Source organism: Vespa velutina, chromosome 5, assembly GCF_912470025.1.
Source record: "Vespa velutina chromosome 5, iVesVel2.1, whole genome shotgun sequence".
In the NCBI taxonomy this organism is placed as follows: Eukaryota; Metazoa; Arthropoda; class Insecta; order Hymenoptera; family Vespidae; genus Vespa; species Vespa velutina.
The window spans coordinates 8,296,968-8,320,566 of record NC_062192.1 but is presented as its reverse complement, the minus strand read 5'-3'; the positions used below and the strand labels follow the sequence as shown (position 1 = coordinate 8,320,566).

General features: G+C 31.3%; 2 protein-coding genes across 3 annotated transcripts in view; both read right to left on the bottom strand.

Moving 5' to 3' along the window:
- Nucleotides 1–23,599, bottom strand: part of LOC124949320 (ELKS/Rab6-interacting/CAST family member 1) — a 79,720-nt gene that overhangs the window by 15,978 nt on the left and 40,143 nt on the right. For both annotated transcript variants that reach the window (XM_047494198.1, XM_047494199.1), the window contains exon 4: nucleotides 21,738–21,793. In XM_047494198.1, the coding sequence (XP_047350154.1) occupies nucleotides 21,738–21,793 (56 nt within the window). The remainder of the gene's footprint in view (nucleotides 1–21,737; nucleotides 21,794–23,599) is intronic.
- Nucleotides 8,345–10,722, bottom strand: LOC124949322 (DNA N6-methyl adenine demethylase-like). Its single transcript, XM_047494201.1, has one exon. It carries the CDS (start codon nucleotides 10,247–10,249, stop codon nucleotides 9,410–9,412), a length of 840 nt encoding a protein of 279 aa, XP_047350157.1. The 5' UTR covers nucleotides 10,250–10,722; the 3' UTR covers nucleotides 8,345–9,409.

Here is a 23,599-nt window from a genome sequence, read left to right as displayed (position 1 = left end):
CTACGAGATGCTAATGCGAACGATAAGTCGAATCGCGTATTTCATCTCGCGATCCATCCGATCGTTATCTACGATCACAAAGGTTGAGAGATGCTGGAGTAGTGGGATGGAATGAAAATTTTCTCTCTCTCTCTCGTTAGGATCATATGACGAGTTCACATGTTTTCTCTATTTACCTTTTTTTCTTCTATATATATAATTTTTTTTCTTTTATATATATATATATATATATATATATATATATATATATATAATTTTTTTATTCGATCTATGTGTTTTAACTTTTTTTATTTATTTATTTTTTTTATTTATTTATTCATTTATTTATTCATCATCATTTTTTCTGTTGTCTTTTTTCTTTTTTTTTTTCGTCTTTCATTTTTTCTTTATATTATCGCAAGAAAGGAGAAACTAGATATAGAGAAAACGGTTGTCTACGATTTTTTAAGAAAAAAAAAAAAGCAAAAAAATCGCACGCACACGCACACATACTGGGTCAGATGATGAAGTCGGCGATCGATTGATGAGATATATGTGTTTTGGACAACCTTTTTTTATCGGTAGTCGCAAATCGAGACTTTTTTTCTTTTTGTGTTTTTTGTTGTTGTTATTGTTGTTATTGTCGTTGTTGGTGTTTGATGTTGATGAATGAGACAAAAGAGAAACTACGTGACGACATCGAACTAAGGTTGGTTCCACCGCCATTACGGGTTTCAAAATTTAAACGTCGATTTAATTCTATAGCCTCCTTCTTTTGAAAAAGGAAGGCGAAAGGGAAAGAAAAATTATTTAACAAAACAAAAAGAAAGAAAAAAAATAAGGAACAATATATATGTTTGTATATATGAACATACATATGTGCACACATACAGAAGAGAGAGAGAGAGAGAGAGAGAGAGAGAGAGAGAGAGAGAGAGAGAGAGAGAGAGAGAGAGAGAAAAAGAAAGAGAGAGGGAGAGAGAGAAAGAGAAAGAATGAGAAAAAGAGAGAGAGAGAGAGAGAGAGAGAGAAAGAGATACATACACAGAGAAAGAGAAAAAGAAAGAGAGAGGGAGAGAGAGAAAGAGAAAGAATGAGAAAAAGAGAGAGAGAGAGAGAGAGAGAGAAAGAGAGAGAGATACATACACAGAGAAATAGAACATAAATGAGAGAAATGAGCTTACACGAAAGTAAGACATCGGATTAAATCGAGTCTAAATTTTAAATTCCTTCGAGGGTGTCGCCGGCATTCTAAAGAAAGAATTAATATCCAAACAAGTGTATATATATATGTATGTATGTATATGTGTATGTATGTATGTGAAAATATATAGCGCAAACAGTCAATGATAATATAACACGAATGATTTTCTATTGGCAACAGTCGATCAACATATATGATTCACACCAGAGAAAAAGAGAGAGAAAGTGACTACGGAACAAAAATAACATCGAAACACACTTCAGTATTACGTTTTTTTTTGTTGTTTTTTTTTAAGTAATAATACGGGGAACTTTGTTCGTTTATTTGTTTGTTTGTTTATTTGTTTCTTCGTTCGTTTCTTTTCGTCTGTTTGTCTGTCTATCTGTTTGTTTGTTTGTTTGTTTGTTTTGCGATTCACGCAAAATGGAAACGAAGGAAGTAGGGTCGTGACTTGTAAGTGCTTCTCTGTCGGGTGAAGAATATCCTTACCTCCTCAGAAAGCTAGAATATTGGGGGCACCACGTTTAATAATGCTTCGCTCAACCAACATAGGTCACCCAATTCCGTCGTTATTTTTCATCGTTCGATCATTTTATCGATCATTTTTAACATTTTCAAATTACATCGATATATTTTACCATTTATTTTTTCTTTAGTTTCTTTCGTTGTTTTGTTTTTATTTTTATTATTTTTTTCTTTTAAATCATCAAGGTCGAGACGATTTTGAACATTTCTTTAATTGTCTTTTTTTTCGAGACAAAAACAATTTAAAATCTTTTTTCTTTTTTTTTATTCGAAAGAGAGAACATTTCTCATTTTAATACGATCCTGATTGGTGATAAGAGATTTTTTATTGATTTGATAATTTTTTTCTTTTTTTTTTTCTTTGTCGATTCTTCGAACGAACGGAAGAAAAAATTTTGCGGAGTTAGGGACCACCAACCTCTGCTGACTTAATTGCTAACTTAACCATAAAACTTAACATCTAATTGTATTTATAACTTAATATATTTAAATTGTAACGGGCAAAGAAATCGCATTGGTTCGTATCTGCCAAGTCATTTATTTTTTCTTTTCTTTTCTTTGGAATCAACAATTCTTTCTTTTCTTCCATTTTTTTATATTATTTCAATTTTCTTTTTTAATCACGTTATTTCTAGTTCGATATTTTTGTTTTCTCCAAGCAAATTCTAATAACGCATTCAAATCTTTATCTCGTTTGATCGATTTTAATGAGAAATATCTTGAATTATAACATCGCAAAAAAAAAAACAAGAAAAAAAGAATTAAAATAAAAATATTGATATCTACGAAGAGACTTTGAGAGAAAGGTGAAATGGAAATTTTTAAATTTAAGTATAGATTGATTAAATTTAAGTATAGATCGTTTTTGATCGGAAGAAAACGATTCATGTAAGTCAATTACGTGCAGGACAAACGAAACGATCTCTTTGCTATCGTTACTACAAAGGTCGACGTAGAACGATATACGAGTCGAAATATCTGTCTAGATCGGCGATAGATCTCGTAGAAATCTTTCGAGCTAAATCACATAGAATCATAGCAGGAAAGAGGATATATCTCGAGCGATCGACCGAACTGCACGGATATTTTGTCTTTTTTCCTTCTTCTTTTTCTTTTTCTTAATTCTTTTTTTTTGTTTTTTTGTTCTTTTCCTTTTCCTTCTTTTCTTTTTTTTTTTTTACATTGTATATATTTCTCGTTTACCTTAATTGCAAATCGCTTTACGAGATAGATGATGACAGCTAGATGATGAAGGTGGTGGTGAGGGTGGGGAGTGGATGCATTGAGTATGTAATACATAATATATCGAGCGTAAACATGCGTCATGCAAACGGTACGAACGGAAAACGGTGGTGTTCTCATGCATCGCAACAATAAATGATTCGCATGGAGTATCGTTCGAGAGAATCGACGACGATGATAATAATAATAATAATAATAATAATAATAATAATAATAATAATAATAATAATAATAATAATAATAATAATAATAATAATAATAATAATAAGAATAAGAATAATAATTATAATGATATTGATAATAATCAATTAGCTTTGAACATGTTAATCGATTTTGATCCTGAATGAACGGGAAATGATTTTTTATATTACATTTTTCGGATTCTTCCGAACGAATTCGAGAAAAAAAATTTAATTTTTACGAGGATAATTTTCTCTCTCTCTCTCTCTCTCTCTCTCTCTCTTTCTCTTTAAAAAAAAGAAAAAGAAAATAAAACATCCTGGGTATACCGATCCATTATATCAATAATTCGATTATCACGAATATATCATTAAATGATCGATCGATTCGATCTCTCTCGAACGTTTATGACACACATGCTAGGGGAATGAAAATCGCGTTGACGATTTTCGCGTATATATATGTATGTTAACGTCGATTACCAATATAGCATATTTAATTATCTAACGTCGTTGATAACGTCATTCATTGATAATATGTACGTCGATAGTGATTGATCTTTACGATTGATAGAAACATTTGTCACGATAAGTGACAAATAAGAACAAATACGAAAAACTTAAACGTTTTAAATACGATCTCTTCCATATATCGTGACGAGTGGTGCGTCGAAGAAGAAACGAAGTGAAATACATATGTGAAATTTAGCGATTGAAATACGTTAGTGGAAAACGAAATATGATGATTCTTTTGACACTAACGATGAGACGAAAAGGAAATGGAATTAACAAGGATGACGACAGGATAGTACGGTGATGGTTTTTATAAGGAGAGGTAGGACGATAGAGATATAAGGGAATATGATGATGACAGGATAAGTCGGGAAGATGTGCGAATAAAAAAATGCGAAATTTGTGAGTCGAACGACCAAACAAAAGAAGAAGTTTCACGATAACCATTGATAAATAAGTGGGGTTGTGGTAGTTGATTTCGCAATAGAAACAAAGAAAAAAAAAAACGAAACGTTCCCAAATGTTTCTTCACTCAATTTTCTTTGTTTTCCTTTCTTTTTTTTCTCTTCTCGTTTCTTTCTTTTTCTTTGATATACAAAGAGATAAAAAATTAATGAAAACTTTCTTTCCTTCCCTCTTTCATCCTTTTTTTATTTCTTTAAGATCATTTTTTTTATTCCTTTTCTTTTTTTTTTTGTTTCTTTTTTTTCAGAAGGAGAATTAGAAGAAATTAGAAAAATAACAGACAACACAGAAAAAAGAGTCGTCGACTGCATAGATTCAACGAAAAGAAAAAAATGGATTCACATCTGATTCACAAAAAAAAATGTTGTTTCCTTTTCCTTCTTTTTTCTTTTTCTTTTTCTATTTTTTTTTCTTTTTTTTTTCGTTCTTTTTTTATCACTTCGAGAACACGATAAAAAACGATTTTCCGTGGACAATTCGTACCCGGCTGCACCTTCTTCGTAGCACCTGCGGTTCCAAGCCTGTCAATAGTCTGCGGAGGAGGATCAATTTTGTATATAAAATATTTATATATATATATATATATATATATACTATATATGTATATATATATATAAAGGGTGGAGTGTATATATATATATGGTTATGGAAAAAAGTGAGAGAAATGCGACGACAAACCGTGGGGTTGTGGAAAAACAAAAAAGTAGGTTTTGCTTGTGTTTTATTGTTATTATTATTATTATTATTATTATTATTATTATTATTATTATTATTATTATTATTATTATTATTATTATTATTATTATTATTATTATTATTATTATTATTATTATTATTAATTTCTCTTGTATATACCTCTGCTCTTATTTTTCTTTTTCGTTTTTTTGACTTTTATTTTTCCATTTATCTTTTCCTAACAGTCATCCATGTAATCTTTAATCTCGAAGGTCTCGTTTGTTTTATTGTTTTTCTCTTTTTTCTCTTTCTTTCTTTTTTTTTTTTTTCTTTATTCGGATCTCCCGTCGTCGTCAGAGTTTAACGAGAATAATATCGTCGAAAACGATATACATAAGTAACAATAATTTTGCGATTTATCTCCTTGTGTATTTTCTTAATTTTGTTTTGTTTTTTTTGTGTCCTGTTTTGTTTTTTGCGTCATTCTTATATCTTTCTTTCTTTTATTTTTTTTTCTTTTTTCTTTTTTTCACAAAAATTAATCACGCGCGAGATCGTCGTATATCTCGTGATAAGAGATGCCCGGGGAGATCGGGGAACAATTTCTATACGAATGTTTCTCGTGCTTCATTTTTCTTATGTCATACAACATGTTGCCACTGTTGAGAGAAATCGATTTTGGAAGAATTTTTTCCTACGTGGATCAATATGTGTCTATAAGGGTGTAAATTTTTAGGATATAACATATACATATATTATGTCCTATAAATTTATATCTGTATGTGGATATATCCATATATATATATATATATATATATATATATATATATATATATATATCCAGCTGGATCACCACACGATATCACTTTCTACGAATTCATGAATCACAATATATGTGTGTATTTAATGTATGCATATATGAATGTATGTATGTATATTTATCTATCTATTTATCTATCTGTTCTCTATGCATCTATTATATAAAACGTAAGAGTCGAGAGATACGAGATACATTGACTTTTTTCTTTTCTCTTTTTTCTTTCTCTCTCTCTCTCTCTCTCTCTTTCTCTCTCTTTCTCTCTATCTCTCTTTCTCTCTCTCTCTCTCTCTCTCTCTCTCTCTCTCTCTTTCTCTCTCTCTCTATTTTTCTTTGAACTTTAAATCCTCCACCCATTATCGTATCTTGTTGACTCGTTATTATATTACAACCGCGGCGGTGATTTTCTTTTCTTTTACTTTTTTTTATATCACTTTAGAAGAAAAGTTAGAAACGACGACATATATATGTATGTATATATGCATATATGTATAGATATGTACATAAGTATATAATGTATAATATAGAATGTGCGCGAACTCCGAATTTTTCTCGTAAAATGTGGGTTGAAGAGGATTGAGGATGGATTAAAATACTTCGCGATAATGTTTCCTACGAACGGCAACATCTAATCGGATTATAATTAACCAATCGAAAACGTTTGATAGTGTATGTGTATTATGATCTAGGTACAGCCCGTGGGTTTTCTTGTTTTTTTTTGTTTTTTTCATGTTTTTTTCTTTCTTTCTTTCTTTAAGTATGAACAAGAATAGATGATATTAGGAAACTGTGATTTTTCATTTTGGCGTCTCTTTTAACTCAGCCAAGGGAAATAATGTTAACAGGGGGAAGATCGATTAAATTGCTCTGAGCTACGAAAATATACAGCTGGAAGCTTTATAATTTTAATTTTCCTTACTTATGTAAGTATGTATGTTTATGTGTATGTATATGGATATATGTATGTATATATATATATGTATGTAATGTATTTATATATGTATGCGTCAAATGCGTTCACGTAACGTCACACGTAAACTTCTTCCTACTGTATATATATGCCTTTATATGCATGTATATTTATATATATGTTATGTATACTAAGTATGTAAATATGTATGAATGAATTTATGTGTGTATATGTGTATGTATGTGTTTATAATTGAACGAACGTACTTGTTTCATAGAATTCTTTCATCGATTGCGTTTCCGCAACGTATCAACATTTATAGACATCTTAGAATATTCAACAGTGCATTTTTTTTTGCTATTTTTTATTTCGTTTTTTTCCTTTCCTTTTCTGTTCTTCTTTTTTTTCTTAATTTTTTTTGTTTTTCGTAATATTTTTTGCTTTTTTTGTGTGCTTTTTTTTTCAAACTTCTCGATGTCACCTTTATATATCTTCATTTATTTTGTTTTTTTCTTTACTATTATTATTATTATTATTTTCTTTTTTTTTATTATTATTATTATTTTTACTCTCTTCTGTTCGTTCTCTAAGGCCTAGTGATAAGGTACGCATAGTTATTCTCGGGCTCTACAGACTACACGTAGAAGCTACCGAATATGACTTTCTGATTGACTTTCTCTCAAAGTGTGACCTTTTCTAATCCCTTTTATTAAATTCTCCTCCCTCTGTATATTCTCGCGCCGACATTTCTGAATCTTTCTTATATTGCTCCCCGCATCTTCAATATATATGTATATATATATATATATATATATATATAAACATATGTATATATGTATATATGTATATATGTAGATATATATATCTATATATATATATATATATATATATATATATATATATATATATATATATATATATGATATACCTTGTCTCCTTCAAAATGTATGGATGATAGTAGAGTCGCATCATTTGAAACCCGAAGGAAAAACTCACGAAAATTACCGATCGATGATCGCGAACACATACTCGAAACGTTAAATACAAGAAATCCTCGATCGGTAGCGCGTTTATCTTTATAACGTATATATATATACATATATATATATATATATATATATATATATATATGTATGTGTATATATATAATAACTACGTATATATATGTATACATATTAGAAGGGAAAGGGTATCGGGGTTCCCGTTATACTCGTTCCATAAAATCTACTAACATCTAAAAAAGAATCATCTCAAAAAATATAATTACTCTGCTTTTCCGCCTTAACATCGTCGATTAGAGATTTTTCAAAAGAAGAGGGAATGGGGTGGGCTAGGGTGGGCAGGGTGGAGCGAGGTTGATCGAAAATTCTTTCGACTTTTCAAAATTAAAAACATCAAACCAGGTACGATAAACATAGATCCTCTCATTATTGTACAATAAAAACGCACGTATGTATAGATATCGTGCGTTAATCGATACGAATCGACGAGATTTCAAAGTATTATGCATGTACATATATACATATGTATATTTTTTTGGCTTATCTCGACGAGAGACAATTCTAAATGTGTCCTAGTTAAAAGTTCAAGGTTCGTCGCAAAAATAAACCTTCATTTTCTTTTTTATCTATTCAAGAGTCAATAAATATGTCTTCCTCTCTATCTATCTCTCTCTCCCTCTCTCTCTTTCTTTTACTCTTTATTTCGATATACGTTCGTTATATATATATATATATATATATATATATATATATATACACATATATATACATATACATACATATATATACATATATATATATATATATATATATATATATATATATATATATATATATATATATATACTTTGTACTCTTTCGAGGAGCATGTTCTTTTCGTTAAAAAGAAGATAAAGGATTTATCAATTCCATATTGCGTGTGTGTAATTCGTAAATATATAATATATATATATATATATATATATATATATACTTATATATATGTATATATTTATATATATATGTATATGTCTTATAGATAATATCTATTCTCTCGTCAAAGAATCGGCCTTTTTTTCGTCAATTCGTAGCGATATAGGCAATTTATTCTTTGGGGGAGTTTGAGGGGTACAGGTTCTTGGGGGAGGGCAAGACTGTTTAGTGATAACGGTTGGATTGGAAGAAAAGATCGGGAGGAATAGGACATATATGGCGAAGACCCACGAGATGCTTCGATATCTGTGAAAGCGACGACGACGACGACGACAACGACGACGTCACGCAGCTTCTCAGCGATGCTCTCTCTCTCTTTCTCTTTCTTTTTTTCTCTTCCTTCTGTTTCCATCCCCTCTCTTTTCTTTCATTTTTTATTGTACATATTTTATATGAGATATATAGAAGGAATATCATCGGATAGACTTGATTGATTATTTCCGATTATTTCCCAGGCATTCGTCGTTAAGGGGAGTAGTTAGTATTTCATTCTCCTTCTCTCTCTTTCTTTCTTTCTCTCTCTCTCTTTTTCTTTCTCTTTCTATTTCTTTCTTTTTGTTTTCCAATTTCTCTCCGTCCCTTTATATATCTTGAATTCGATGAAACGAGAGAGGAGCAGGCACGATGTGTGTGTCATCGATATAATTTAAAACTTAAGTGTTAGATCATGCTCCAGATGCTACTCAGTCGTCATCATCATCATCATCATCATCATCATCATCATCATCATCATCATCATGCTCCTCCGTAGAGATTCGAAAAGCCGAAGAGAAGAGGGGGTTTCGGGGGGAGCGAGCGGAAGCGCGCGAGAGAGAACTCAGCGGACGTCGAAGAAAACGAAGAAACGGTGTTAGCCAACGTGTGGTAGCCAGGGTTCAAAGGTTATCAAAGGTGTCGTCCAAATTCCGCGCGGCACCTCCCACCTCCCTAGACGGCGTCGTTCTTTTCGATGCGCACGTTGTTGATGAAGAAACTTACTTGCCGTTTGAAGTTCAGGTCGTGTTTGTTGAAGGTGTGGGCATGGAGCGCCAAGGCTCCTGCGGCCGCTGGCTCTATTTGCCTTAAGTGCTGCTGGATCTGATGTTGCTGGTGCTGCTGCAATAGATGCTGTTGATGTTGCTGCTGCTGTTGTTGTTGTTGCTGCTGCTGATGGAGATGATGATGATGGTGATGCTGATGATGGTGAAGCTGATGGGGATGAAGGTGATGATCGGAGTAACGATCGGTATAGGGATTGACCACGCCAGTGGTGGTGCCCGACGAGATGCCGGCCAGGCACGAGGAACCGCCGCCAAGGATGCCGACCCCGCTGCTCCCGCTCAAGGTCCCACCTGTCGAACCGGCAAGCAACGGAGTGGTTAGTGCCGTGGACGACGAGTGACCGTACGGTACCAGGGAGGTCATCACGGACGGTCCCCTGGCCAGGGCCAACGTGCCGGACTGTTGTGGACCACCCAAGGCCGTCACCAATCCCTGTTGAGCTTGTTGCTCGATACCCGTAACGCCACTTGTGACATTTGATAAACCTAATTGTTGTTGTTGTTGTTGTTGTTGCTGCTGTTGCTGCTGTATTTGCTGTTGTTGTTGTTGCTGTTGCTGCTGAAATTGTTGTTGAAGCTGTTGCATGTCACCGCCGCTTGGCACGGCGGTGGCTTTCAACAACTGCTCCCTCAATCTACCACCGCACTCCTTGATACGCTGTAACTCCGTTTCCAATAGTGCTACCTCCTTCTCCAACGTTTGTATCCGGGCATCTTTCGTCTCCATGATGGCCGTCAGGGTGGTGCTACCGGGCACGCCGCCTGGAACCGCCACGCTACCTCCTAGGACGGTACCGCTGATTCCCGTACCCCCGCACGATACGCTACCTAGCCCTCCGAGTGCTCCTCCACCGGCGACCGGTGCACCAGACGACGCTGTCGATGCGTACGCCAGCTCCAACCTCGTCTGTAGGCTCTTCAGCGTCTCGTTCGTCTCTTTTAGCTCCTTTATAACAGAGGCAATGAAACAAAAGGGGCACGATTACACTCCTCGTCGACCTAACCGAGCCACGCTTTTATTTTACTTTATTTTATTTTTTTTTAGAATTTTTTTTAATTTTTAATTTTTTTTTACTTTCTACTTGCAACTCCTCTTCGCACGGCCACAGGACCGGCGTTCTTTTATTTATTTATTTATTTATTTATTTATTTATTTTTTTATTTTTTTATTTTTTTAGTCTAACTCGTTACTTTTTACTTTTTTTTTTATATTAATTTTTGTACTTTTTTTACTTTTGTTGTATTTGTCTGTTTTGTGCGGTTTTTGTTGTTGTAATTGTCGGATTCCGATTTTTTTTTATATTCGTTTCGATGTCGAATATGTAGTTGTATATTATATTATAATATATTATATATATATATATATATATATATACACACACATATATATATTTAGATGAGATGATAGTTTTGTTGATCGCGTTCGCTGGGTGCTCCTCCGCTAAGGACACGAGGCTGTCCGATTGTCCCTTCGTCTTTCCTGTTCTCTTCTATATCCGTTCTATTTATTGGCCTGATCATCTCTAATCATCAATTACTAAGTTTTTTTTCCCACTTGGACATTTTCGATTAATATTATTCGGACAGCCTCGAGGAAGCGAACTTTGCACCGGTATGGCGTCCCGGTTGACGAAAGAAAAGCGACGTTTCGCCGAGCTTCCAATAATCCTTCATTTTCCAATTTTCATTTAATATTACTCTTTACTATTTTAGGTATTTCTAGGTATTTTTTCTCCATTTTCTTTTCTTTTTTACTCTCTCTCTCTCTTTCTCTCTTTCTCTCTCTTTTCTACAATGTTCTTATTTTGTCTTTCCCCTCTTATTTTTTCTCTTTGTTTCCTTCTCTCTCTCTCTCTCTCTTTCTCTCTCGTCTATTCTTAAGTTTCGTTCCTTGAAAAGTGTCGATTGATTTGTACGGCGAGATAAATACTTTAGATCTTTTTCTTTTCTTTTCTTTTTTTTTCAATAAAAGATCGCGTATCGGCCTTCATTAATATTTCTTTGAAAGTTATGTATATATATATATTTTTTATCCACTCTTCCTCTCTCTCTCTCTTTCTCCCTCTCTCCCTCTCTCTCTCTTTTTATTTCTTTGTTTCTTTGCTGGCTGACGATTTTATTTATTGAAACGCGGATCCTCTTCCGGACGCCGGGCGCCGTCGCAGTTCTTTCGCCCACCGCGACGTACGGCCGACATCATTGTCCATATAACTGCGCGCAGCGTTTCGATGAAATCGTTTTAATTTTTCTTCAATCAACTACTAAAATGTAGACATATTTATATATACCATTCCATTTTTTATTTTCCCCGTACATCTCGAACATCTTCCCCCACTCGAACCCCTAACAACCAACCAAGTTTTTGTCATCTAACGAAAATAATTTTTATCCTAATCATTTATTCACTGTAATTAATTACGCATAATGTTAAGCGCAAGTATCACAGTTATTTTTTTCATTTTTTATGTCGATTCTTTTATTTATTTTTTTTTCTTCTCCCTATTTTTTCTTTTTTCTTTTCCTTTTCACATATTCCGATTTTACCCATGGTCCTCATATATACTATATATAATGTATAATTCATAATAACAACAATAATAAATTATTATCGTCGTATGTTACTCCTCGAAACGCTCTCACTTCACATGGACAAGATATTTCGTCGACTGAATGTTAAGTGTTTAAAGAGATACGCATTCGCGAGACGTTAGACCAATAAACGTTAATCCGGAGAATTGATATCTCATTTCTTTGTTTCTTTACATTGATTAAAATAAATTGATTTATTTGACCGGATCAAATTTAGATTTAGATCGGTATTGAACGATTATTATGAATATCAAAATAAGTCGGGAATACGCATCTGCTTGAGTTGTTTGCGTGTGCTGAGCTGAGAATGTCGTTACAAGTGCTCGCAAGATGAAAACGATATAATATTACTGATTTGATTTGATTTGATTTGATTATCAAAAAAATCTTTCGATTCGATCAAAATATATTAAATAAATTTTCTATTCTTTAGTTATTAGGCGATATTACAACGATTAATCCTCTATAAATCTTCACGTAATCCTCTTTGAAGTTATATCTTCAGATTTTTATCTGTACTTTTTAAAATCGTATTACGTTTGTTTTATTTAAGAGAACTATCTATATCAGTGTTTTTAGTTCTGTTAGTTTGTATCTCAAATGTTAATATTTAAAAAAGAAAAGATAAGTTATGTCTATTTATTATATTACGATTATGTGATATAATCATAAATTTTACTCCAATTTTTATGTTACATAATTTATTATTAAATGTTAAAAAAATTAGATTCAGATAGAAAAAAATATTAGATTAAAAAAAGATCAGACAAGTCGAGCCATGTATGTATATACATTTTTTATAATATATTTGCCACGAGTTGTTAGACCAATTTATATTTTCTATAATCAGACGCTGATCTTTTTCGTATTATATCAATTTTTTGTAATAAACATAAAAAAAGAAAAAGAAAAAATTATGTCACGATAAAGATTAATTATAACACTAGAGCCAAGGTAAGTATATTAATCTTATCGTATATCTCGAGTACGTGAGTATACGTTATGTAAAAACGATATTTATTTATCGAGATAATACGATTATTACTCTTTACTTTACATAATTATATTAATGGAGGCACACAAAAATTCTTGCGTATAGAGGATTAACGTGAATGAAAAATAAGATCAGGTTTTAATCGTAAAAGAAGAAAAAAAGAAAAAATTTCTAGGAACAAACGAAACATCGAGTATTATGATATCGAATTTTCCTTCTTTATTACTTTTATTTTTTCAAATAAAAAAAAAAACAGAAAAAAGATTATAATACTGTAGGATCGTACGCATCGTACGAGCACGGGCGACTATGATTGATAATAAAAATGCTATGGCGAATGTGTAAGTTTAATGGTAGAGGATAAGACAGTAGATTACGCGAGGAGAACGACGTCGTATAATCGCATGACGCATCAGGTCGGTGCCAAACAGTCGCAAAGTCCTCCCTTGGGCCTGGAATCGGCTCGCCTTGACGCGACTTGACGACTTTCGGACCGTCCCGTTGCTCGCGCATCGATAACGACGATCGGCGATGATAGTGGTAAGTCGTGATGGGCAAGAACGTGTCTGAGGCGTACAAGAACGAGAAGAGAGAGTATACAATAATTGGATATGTTACATTCAGTGAATTACACAGTGGAGAAATTAAATGATTAAGAGAAAAATGTTCAAGCTAGTGCATATGTAATATATACATATATATATATATATATATATATATATGTAGTGTATATATATACATACATATATATATGTAGTGTATATATATATATATATTATATATATGCATATATATACACGTATATGTATATGTATATGCATATGTATGTATATACATATATTTATATATGTATACGTGAGATAGGCAAATAAAGAAATAGAGGTTGAAAATATTTCTGTTATATGGATTCGTATACGATGTTGATTTTAAAATTTATGAACATGTATTAGTATATATACACATATATATATATATATATATATATATATATATATATATGTATATATACTGTGTGTAACATATATATATATATATATATGTATATATATATATGTATATATATACACACACTATGTGAATTATCGTCAAAGAGGGACATATCGCAAAGATTTTTCTCTTAGTTATTCATTTTTTCTTTGCCGAGCCAAAAATATCGCGAATGAGTGACGTGATTTTTGTACGTAAATTTAAAGGAGATTTCACGTTTCTATTTTCCTTCTTTTTTTTTCTTTTTTCCTTTTTTTTATTTTTTTATTTTTTAATTTGACAAATATTACACGGATAATATGACATAACTGAAGAGTCTAGTAATTTTAGAAGTGATCGGAAAAATAATAATTAACGGCTGTGCTAACATAATTAAGGTAAGGTCGTTCGAATTGTCGACGTTTATATTAGACGAATGTCAATGTCATTATTATCGCGTGACCTTTGGCTCGAGTTTCCGCGATAACATGATATACATACCGTGGTTTTCCAAAAGGTAGGATCACTTGGGCAGGTTTGTACACCCCTTTATATAGATATCTTTTCAAAGCTTAAGTATACACGTCTTGTTCTACTAAAACGGGATATGCGATCGTAATGTAATTTATGATATTAATTTACTTCTCTACGTTTTTATTTGTCTTTCTAAATAATTTCGTGGTGACGATGATTTTGTTAAGTGTAAAAAAAGGACCGACGAAAAGAAGAAAATATATATATATATATATGTAGGTATATATAAATATAAAAAAGAAAAACAAATAGAAAAAAAAGATCGCAATTTAGCCAAACGAAATTTGCATCTCAAATCGATTTAAAGCGAATGAAGGGGGAGGAGAAAATTCGTCGCTTTTGTAAAAAAGAAAAAAAAAAAGAAGAAAGAAAGAGAAAAAGCGACGGCTCTCTTTTCTAAACCCGAAAATAAATTCTTTTTTTATTTCCTCGTTTACCCAACAGAAAAAACATCACCGTAACTCGCGCGCGTTGCGTCGAATTGTAATTCTTTTTATTTCCCTTGTTTTTTTTTCTTGTGCAAGGGGGTGGCAAAGGAAAAAGAAAAACAAAGAAAAAAATTTGACGTGTCTTTTAGTGTACCTGTTAAAATCGTAATTAATCGTAGTCGTTCGTGGGGTTCCTCTCTATTCTTTTTTCTTTCCCATATATATTTTTTTTTCCCTGAAGGAATATAAACGAAAATGACGATGGCGATGGCAATCGATGTTGTGTCGATGTTGATGGTTATACTGGTGATGATGAGTGATGGTGATAGTTGTGATTGTGGTGGTGGTGGTAGTGGTGATGGTGGTGGTGATTACTGTAGTAGTAGTAGTAGTATTAGTAATAGTAGTAATAGTAGGAGTAATAGTAGTAGTAGTAGTAGTAATAGTAATAGTAATAGTAATAGTAATAGTAATAGTAGTAGTAGTTGTTTAACAGGGTAAGTGACGAAGGGGCGGATGCGGGCGAGATATTCCCCTGTGAGGATTGCTAACGTCTTTTTACCACCTACACATCCAAAGCAGCTCATTCCACGCATTCCAATCACAGCGCATATGTTTTTGTTCTTAATTAACTCTGCCTTTATCATATATGAGAAATACTTTATATATGTATATATATATAATATAGTATGGTATATATATAGATACTTTTTGTATTCTTTTTTAATTTCTTTTATTATTAATTTTTTTTTGGGTTCAAACGTACGTATTTCGGTTTTATCTACGATACAAATCGTCCAATCCCCCCCTTTTTCCGCGTCCTCGTCGTCGTCTCGTCCCGTCATAAATTTTTTTTGTTTTTTCATAAACAATTTTCTTTTTTCTTTTTTTCTTTTTTTTTTTATATATATATATATTTGGATCATACGCAAGATGCAAAAAGAGAGATAGACAAAGAGAAAAATCCTGTGGGTTTTGCGCACTGGACTCATGATTTAATATTTTTTTTTTGGTTCTTGTTAGAACAGAGGGGAGCAGGAAAATAGACAATTGGTGATTCTCATTGATATTTGGTCTCCTTTTAAGGAATTCGGTACATGCCTTTGTACGTGGAATGAGTGGATATTGTTTTTGACATACTTCGATATTTCTCTAGAATTACAATTCTTTTGTTTCGTTTTTTTTCTTCGTTTTAGAATGCTCGCGACATTTTACAATTATTTTCTTTCTAATTATTATCATATCGTAGTATATAATGAATGTGATTTTGTTCGAAATAAACTTCGATGAAAGAACGTCTAAGGACATTTTTCTTTCTGAATGTCCAAAAAAAAAAAAAAAAAAAAGGAAAAGAGAAAAAGAAAACGACTCAATCGGTTAAATGCGAAAATTATTATCGTAAATGATTTAATATGATAACGAAAGAAATACGCTAATTTCTTTTCGAAATGATAGCAATGGTAACTGGAAACTACGATATTTATATCAAACGATAACTTTCCATCTATGAAAATTTTTTTTTTCGGTAAATAAAAAATATTGCGTTGGAATGAAGTATGTCAATTACAAAAGAATTTTGAAAAGGATTTGAAATTGTAATGGATCATTAGATAGGTTTGATACGATAGAGGAAAAATGGAAGAAGAAAAAGAAAAAAAAGGAAAAGAAGAAGAAGAAGTAAGAAGAAGAGAGAAGAAAAATAAAAACTAGAAGAAGAATAAAAGAAAAGAAAGGAAGAAGAAATAGAAGTAGAAGTAGAAGAAGTAGAAATAGAATTAGAAGAATCGAAGGAGGATTTGGATAATGTGACACAATGCTCGTGCTACTACGATTTTAGCGCAATATGAAAAGTGAACAATATGAAGACAGGCCTGGTGCTTTTCGGTGCAAAATCGAACGTACAAAAGTCAAGTGAAATCGATGGTTTGAATTATTGCCGCGTTCGTTAAATACACACACACACTCGTCACGGCATATATATATATATATATATATATATATATATAATACCTTAGAAGAACGTTAAATGCGACGCGAGAAAGAGAAAGCGTATAACCGCGGTCGAGACGTATATCACGTTGTTTGTACGTGCAGAAGAATTGAAAAAATAAAAAAAGAAATAAAGTAAGGGAAAAAAGGAAGAAAAAAAGACAGGGAGAGAGAAAGAATGAGAAAAAGAAAGATGAAGATAGATCGAAAGATACACAAAATGAATAGGCAAAAAAGAAATGTGAAAGAAAGAGATGGATATAAGATAAAAATATAAAAAATAAAAAAAATAAAAAGTGGAAAGAAAGAAAAAGAAAGAAAGATAAAAATAGAGAGAAAAAGAGAGGGAGAGAGAGAGAAAGAGAAAAAGAGAGAGAGAGAGAGAGAGAGAGAGAGAGAGAGAGAGAGAGAGAGAGAGAGAGAGAGGAAGAAAAAGAAAGTAAAAGAAAATCAAATAAATATCGTATGTTAAAAAATACTCAGGATATACATATGTATGTAACATAAGTAGATAAACAAATCGTAATGTTGAAGAAGAACACGGTGCTATTTTGTCAGGCTCATGCTCGAAGATTATCCGAGAATTTTTTCTTCGAGTTCTTAAGCTCCTCGTTTTATTATTCAATTGGTTGTTTATATTTCTTTGATTATAGTTTGTTCGTAGAAATGTCACGCAAGCAACGTAGACGCGTCTCACATCTAAATCCTAGGTTCTAATAGGCAACACACATAGAGAGTATGCGAAAAGGATCGAATAAAATATGGTGGATGCGACGTCGCTCCGTCTTCGTTGATGTCAATCATCGAATTTTCCTTAAAAGCCCTCTATGATTCGGCTTATTAACAATAATAATAATAATAATAATAATAATAATAATAATAATAATAATAATAATAATAATAATAATAATAATAAGAGAAATAACAATAATAATAATAATAATAATAATAATAATAATAATAATAATAATAATAATAATAATAATAATAGTAATAATAATAATCATCATCATCATCATTCGCCGCAATTGTTCTGTAATTTGTCTCTTTTGTCTCGTTTCTTTGTTTTTATCTTTGTTTTAATTTTCTTTATTTTCTTTTGTAACAGCTTTTTTTTTTATCAGAACGATATAGTGCAAAGGGATGAATCAAGATGTAGACTTCTTCTTTTTCCTTTTTTTTTCAATCAGTACGCTAACTATATATGATACACGATAATTACTTCAATATTTATCTAAGAAAAACATTAGTGACACATGCCGATACTACTTAATGATTTCGAAACGCACTACAGATGTTAACCACTCATCAAGCTATTATACATAGATAAGTACGTACATATGTCCTAAATCACGATGGGAACGTTTATTTGATCTAAAAGACGATGATCGTTCAACACATTTATTGCCACCAATTTCTAGAATAAATTTCAGTTTTGTTTCTTTTCTCTCTATTTTTCTTTTTCTTTAATTAACAACAATTAATAAACATTTAAACACATTATCTATTCGAAATTGGTTGGAAATATATGTGTTGGAAACTAATCAATTGACACATGCATCTTTTAGAAGTTCATCACTAATTCTAGAAATCTATGGAATAGAAAAAAGAAGAAAAAAATAAAAAAATAAAAAAAAAAACAAATAAAAAAATAAAAAAAAGAAAAAGAAATAGAAAAAGAGAGCAGAAATAGTCGCGTTCTTAGTTGCGAGTACTCGAGGGAAAGAGCGACTTCGCATCTCTGTGCGGGGACAAAGAATGGGGTTATCTAGAGAGAAAACGTAAAACGAGGCCAGTCTATAGAAGACGTGAATGGTGCCGGAGAACACAGCGCTATGATTTCTTCTATAAAGACAAGACGAATTACACGAATTACAAGGAGTCATATATATATATATATATATATATATATATATATATATATATATCATATATATATATATATCATATATATATATGATATATCCATCATATATGTATATATGTATATACATGTATATATATGTATATATATGTATATAATGTGTATATATGTGTGCGTATATATACATATATATATACGCATATATATAAATATATATAATATATATGTATATATATAAATAATATATGTAATATTATATATATGAAATATATATATATATAATATATATATAATATATATAATATATATAATATATATATATATATATAATATATATAACATATATATTTATAGAGAGAGAGAGGCATTAGAGGTAGGTTCGTTCAACAATGCTGAACGATGAACTGACGACGTTTTATATATATATACATATACCTACATATATGTATATATATACATATATATATATATACATATCCACACATATATATATATATATATTTATATATATATATATATATATAATAAGGATGTACGTACATATAATATGTCGTACAATAAACGTTTATCGCTATATGTGATATAATAATAGGCAGAGCAACGGCAGTGGAAATTTCTAAAGAGAGGAAGCAATATGTATGCACGTTGCAATGCAATCGAGAATCCGCAAAATCATTTTTTTTTGTAATAACGCGATTAAAAAAAAATATGTCAAACTAAATGATGACGTAATGTCTTTCGAAATTCGATTCAATGTTTTTACGAACTGACGACCAATCCGCTTCAATAAATTTCGATAAATTTTGCCAACCACATTCTTTTCTTTTTTTTACTTTTATTATTTCCTCTTATGTCACTGCTAGTTGGCTATAATAAAAGTTGTTTAATCGCAAAGTAAAAATTTAGCCACTCTTCTTTTGTTCTCACACGGTGTATTCAAAATTTTTTTTTTAAGTTGAAAAATGAACGATCTCTCATAGTCCACGCGAATAAATATAACGCAAATACTTTTTTAAGAAAATATTTTTCCCTTTCTTCGTTTTTTCCTCTTTTTTCTTTTTTTTTCAATAATTCCAAGATAAACATCAAAAAATATTTCATAAAACGAAAAATATATTACTTGGATCATTTTCATGATCATTGACATTTTTTATATCAATTTTATAAATATTTTTTACTAATAAATAATTATTATATATATGTATATATATATATATATATATATATATATATATAATAATAATAATAATAATAACGTTAAAATTCAGAAAACTAATTGATCGATAAATGTGTTACGATATTTTTTAGAACCATAAAGGATATTATCGGAAAAAGAATTCCTTTAAGAAGAAAACGAATGGCGAATAAATAAAAATAAATCGGAAAAATATGGCGCGAATTCTCGAACGCATCTAGCAACGAGGTGTCGTTGCAGTCGTTAGAATACGACCGCGTGGAAAGAATACAAGAGTATAATAATATATATATATATGCTTTTGTGAAAATATAGTGTGACAAAGTATGTGTACATATACGTGCGCATATATAAATATACATATATATATATATATATATATATATATATATATATATGATCTGTGCCTCAAAAACGTATGTGTTTTGAATCTTGAAAGAAAATAATACATAATATATGTATATTACATAATATAAATAATCCAAGTACACGCCGTGAGTGTGTCGAGTTAACGTTCGAGAAGTACGAAGAAAAAAAGAAGTAGGACGAATAGGATAAAAAAAAAGAAAAGAAAACGGGAAACGCGTGGCTCGATGACATTTTGTTGTCCGTAGCAAAGATTCGAAAAGGATATTTAATCTATGTTAATTATAGTCATTAACATATTTTTTCTTTTCTCTTTCCTTTCTGACTATTTTTCTTCTCTTTCTTTTCCTTTTCTTGAATTCGAACAATCATCATCTCAAGAAAACACGAATATTGTCTCCGTATAATATGTACGTGCTGATTCGTCTTGTGTGTGTTCCTCTTTTATTTTTATTTTTTTATTTTTTTTTTCATATATATATTTTATATATCAATCGATTTGTCGTTTCATTTGTTTTATATATATGTATATATGTAAACATAATTTTTTCGTTTCTATCTTTTTCTTTTTTTTGTTCTGTTCACATGTTCCTCCCGCGAACCCGCGATATATATATATCGAATATATATTAGTATATTACGATGGTTGTTTAGGGAATTTGTTACGAGTTTCAAAAGCGTGTGGATACACAACACGGGATAGAGAAGTGAAGCCACTGGCAGCGCAAATTGAACTCACTTTCTACGTGCAAGCAACTACGTATTACAACATAGCGAAGATGTGATATCGCGCAAACGCGTGTTTCAATAATTTTATGAATTTTAATAATGAGGTACCTATATACGTGTATATGTTTATCTCCCTCTCTCTCTCCCTCTCTCTCTCTCCCTCTCTCTCTCTCTCTCTTTCTTTCACTGTCTTTCTCTCTCTTTCTTTCTCTCTCTCTTTTTCTCTCTTTCATTCTCTCTCTCTCTCTCTCTCTCTCTCTCTCTCTCTCTCTCTCTCTCTCTCTCTCTCTGTGACTATCTGTCATTTATACATATACACGAATACACAGTACGTTTTCAGACACGCGTTACGAGCGAGACACGATCGTTCGATCAAGTGAAAAAGTGATATGTATATAATATAATATTTATATATATATATATATATGTGTATATATATTTATATATATGTATATATATTTAAATATATATGTATATATATTTATATATATATGTATATATATATCGTATTTATATATATGCATATGATTATGCCGGCATGGTTAGAAATAGTTTAAGGACCTGCTTCTGGGCCAACGACTGCATCTGCTGGAACATGATCCTTTCCTCCTCTTTTCCTGGAACAGTAGAAATCGAGAAGAAGCTCTCTTTGGGGGGGAGAGAGTGGAGAGTGGGTGCGGGTGTCGTTGAGGAGGGATATATAATATAATATAACAGCGGAACCATTATGACATGTTAATCTTAAATTATTAAGCTCGTTTAAGCTTAATTAATCATCGCGTTATTATAAATATATCCCAACCTTGATTATGAACCTAAATCTGTAGTAATATTACAGCTACGACACGACAGATTCATTCAAGTGATTTTTTGTAATTCGTAATTCTTACTTAATTTTCTTTTTGTTAATTTCTTTTTTTTTTGTCGATTAAATTAACGTTAAGTGTTCGATACGACGTTGGAGTTGTCGTCGAGTTCATGAAAATCGTTTCTTTAAAATAATTCGACGGGACCTTAAAGAAGAAGAGGGGAAAAAAAAAAGAAAAAGAAACAAGGGAAAGAAAGAAGAAAAGTAGAAAAAATAAATAAATAAATATATAAATAAATGAATAAATAAAAATAAATAAATACAAGTAGAAATGTATATATAATGATTTCCCTTTTCTTTTTAATAAAATTTCGTGTGGGGAAAAAAACCGTGACTCTAACTGTGATCTTTCATTAATTTAAAATGTATAATGGGACGTTCGAGAATAAGAAAGAAGAAAGGTAGAAAAAAAAATAAATAAATACATAAATGAATGAATAAATAAAAATAAATAAATACAAGTAGAAACGTATATATAATGATTTCTTTTTTCTTTTTAATAAAATTTTGTGAGGGGAGAGAAACCGTGATTCTAACTGTGATCTTTCATTACTTTAAAATATATAATGGGACGTTCGAGAATATGTTCGTCATAATGGAGGAGACTCCGTAAATCTGTGCCAGTAGGGGAAAATCCAGGACGTTAGCGCAGCAGCCGTATTCCAGTACATCTCCAATGTCTAAATCCACGTCCCACATTCGGCGCACGCGTTACGATGCTGACAGTGTCGTCGCTGCTGCCCTACATATGGTTCTCCCCCTTCCCCAAAACAATTCTTTCGTAACGTTTCACACTTCATTATTTATTTATTTGCCCATTTGTTTATTTATTTATTTATTTATTTATCTATTAACTTTTGAGTGAAGTATATTGAATTGTTCCTTTTAAAAATATAAAAAAAATAAGAACAAATAAAAAAAAAATAAATTCTAGAAACAAAAAAATATTCCGCCGAGTTTTTCTACGCAAAATCGAATTACTTTTTCTTACTTTCTTTTTTGCCCTTTTTTCTGTTCTTTTCTCTTCCGTTCTGATTTTTATCGCAAAAAGATTTGAAACGATATGAGGACGCTTTAACTCGTACATTGGATTAGCGACTTTTTGAGAGCTTCGTCATTGTTAGTTTATTCTTTCTTTTTGATTTTTTTTGATTTTTTGATTTTTTAACGAACATCACACGTCAGAAGAGTTTATTTTACATGTGACGTACTCTTACGAAACATAGTTTACGAATTCTTTTTTATTTCTTTTTTTTTTCGTTTTTATAATCAAGAGTCATTAGAGAACACGCGTGAGTAACGTTTCGGATCTCTCGTTCGCGAGCGAGTTTATCTGGGTTTTTTCAGTTCGTTCTTGGCTGTTAATGTACTTAATTAAAATAGATTATAACCGGCCTTGCGTTGATGCACACGCGAGATGATGAAGAAGGAGATAGCACGCGATGATGATATTTTTCGGCTATGAGCATTTAACTCATTGTGAAACATTAAAGTAAAGAAGCATTATAACGTGAGAAATAAGGATAAATATAATTGTTGTAAATTTTCATTTAGG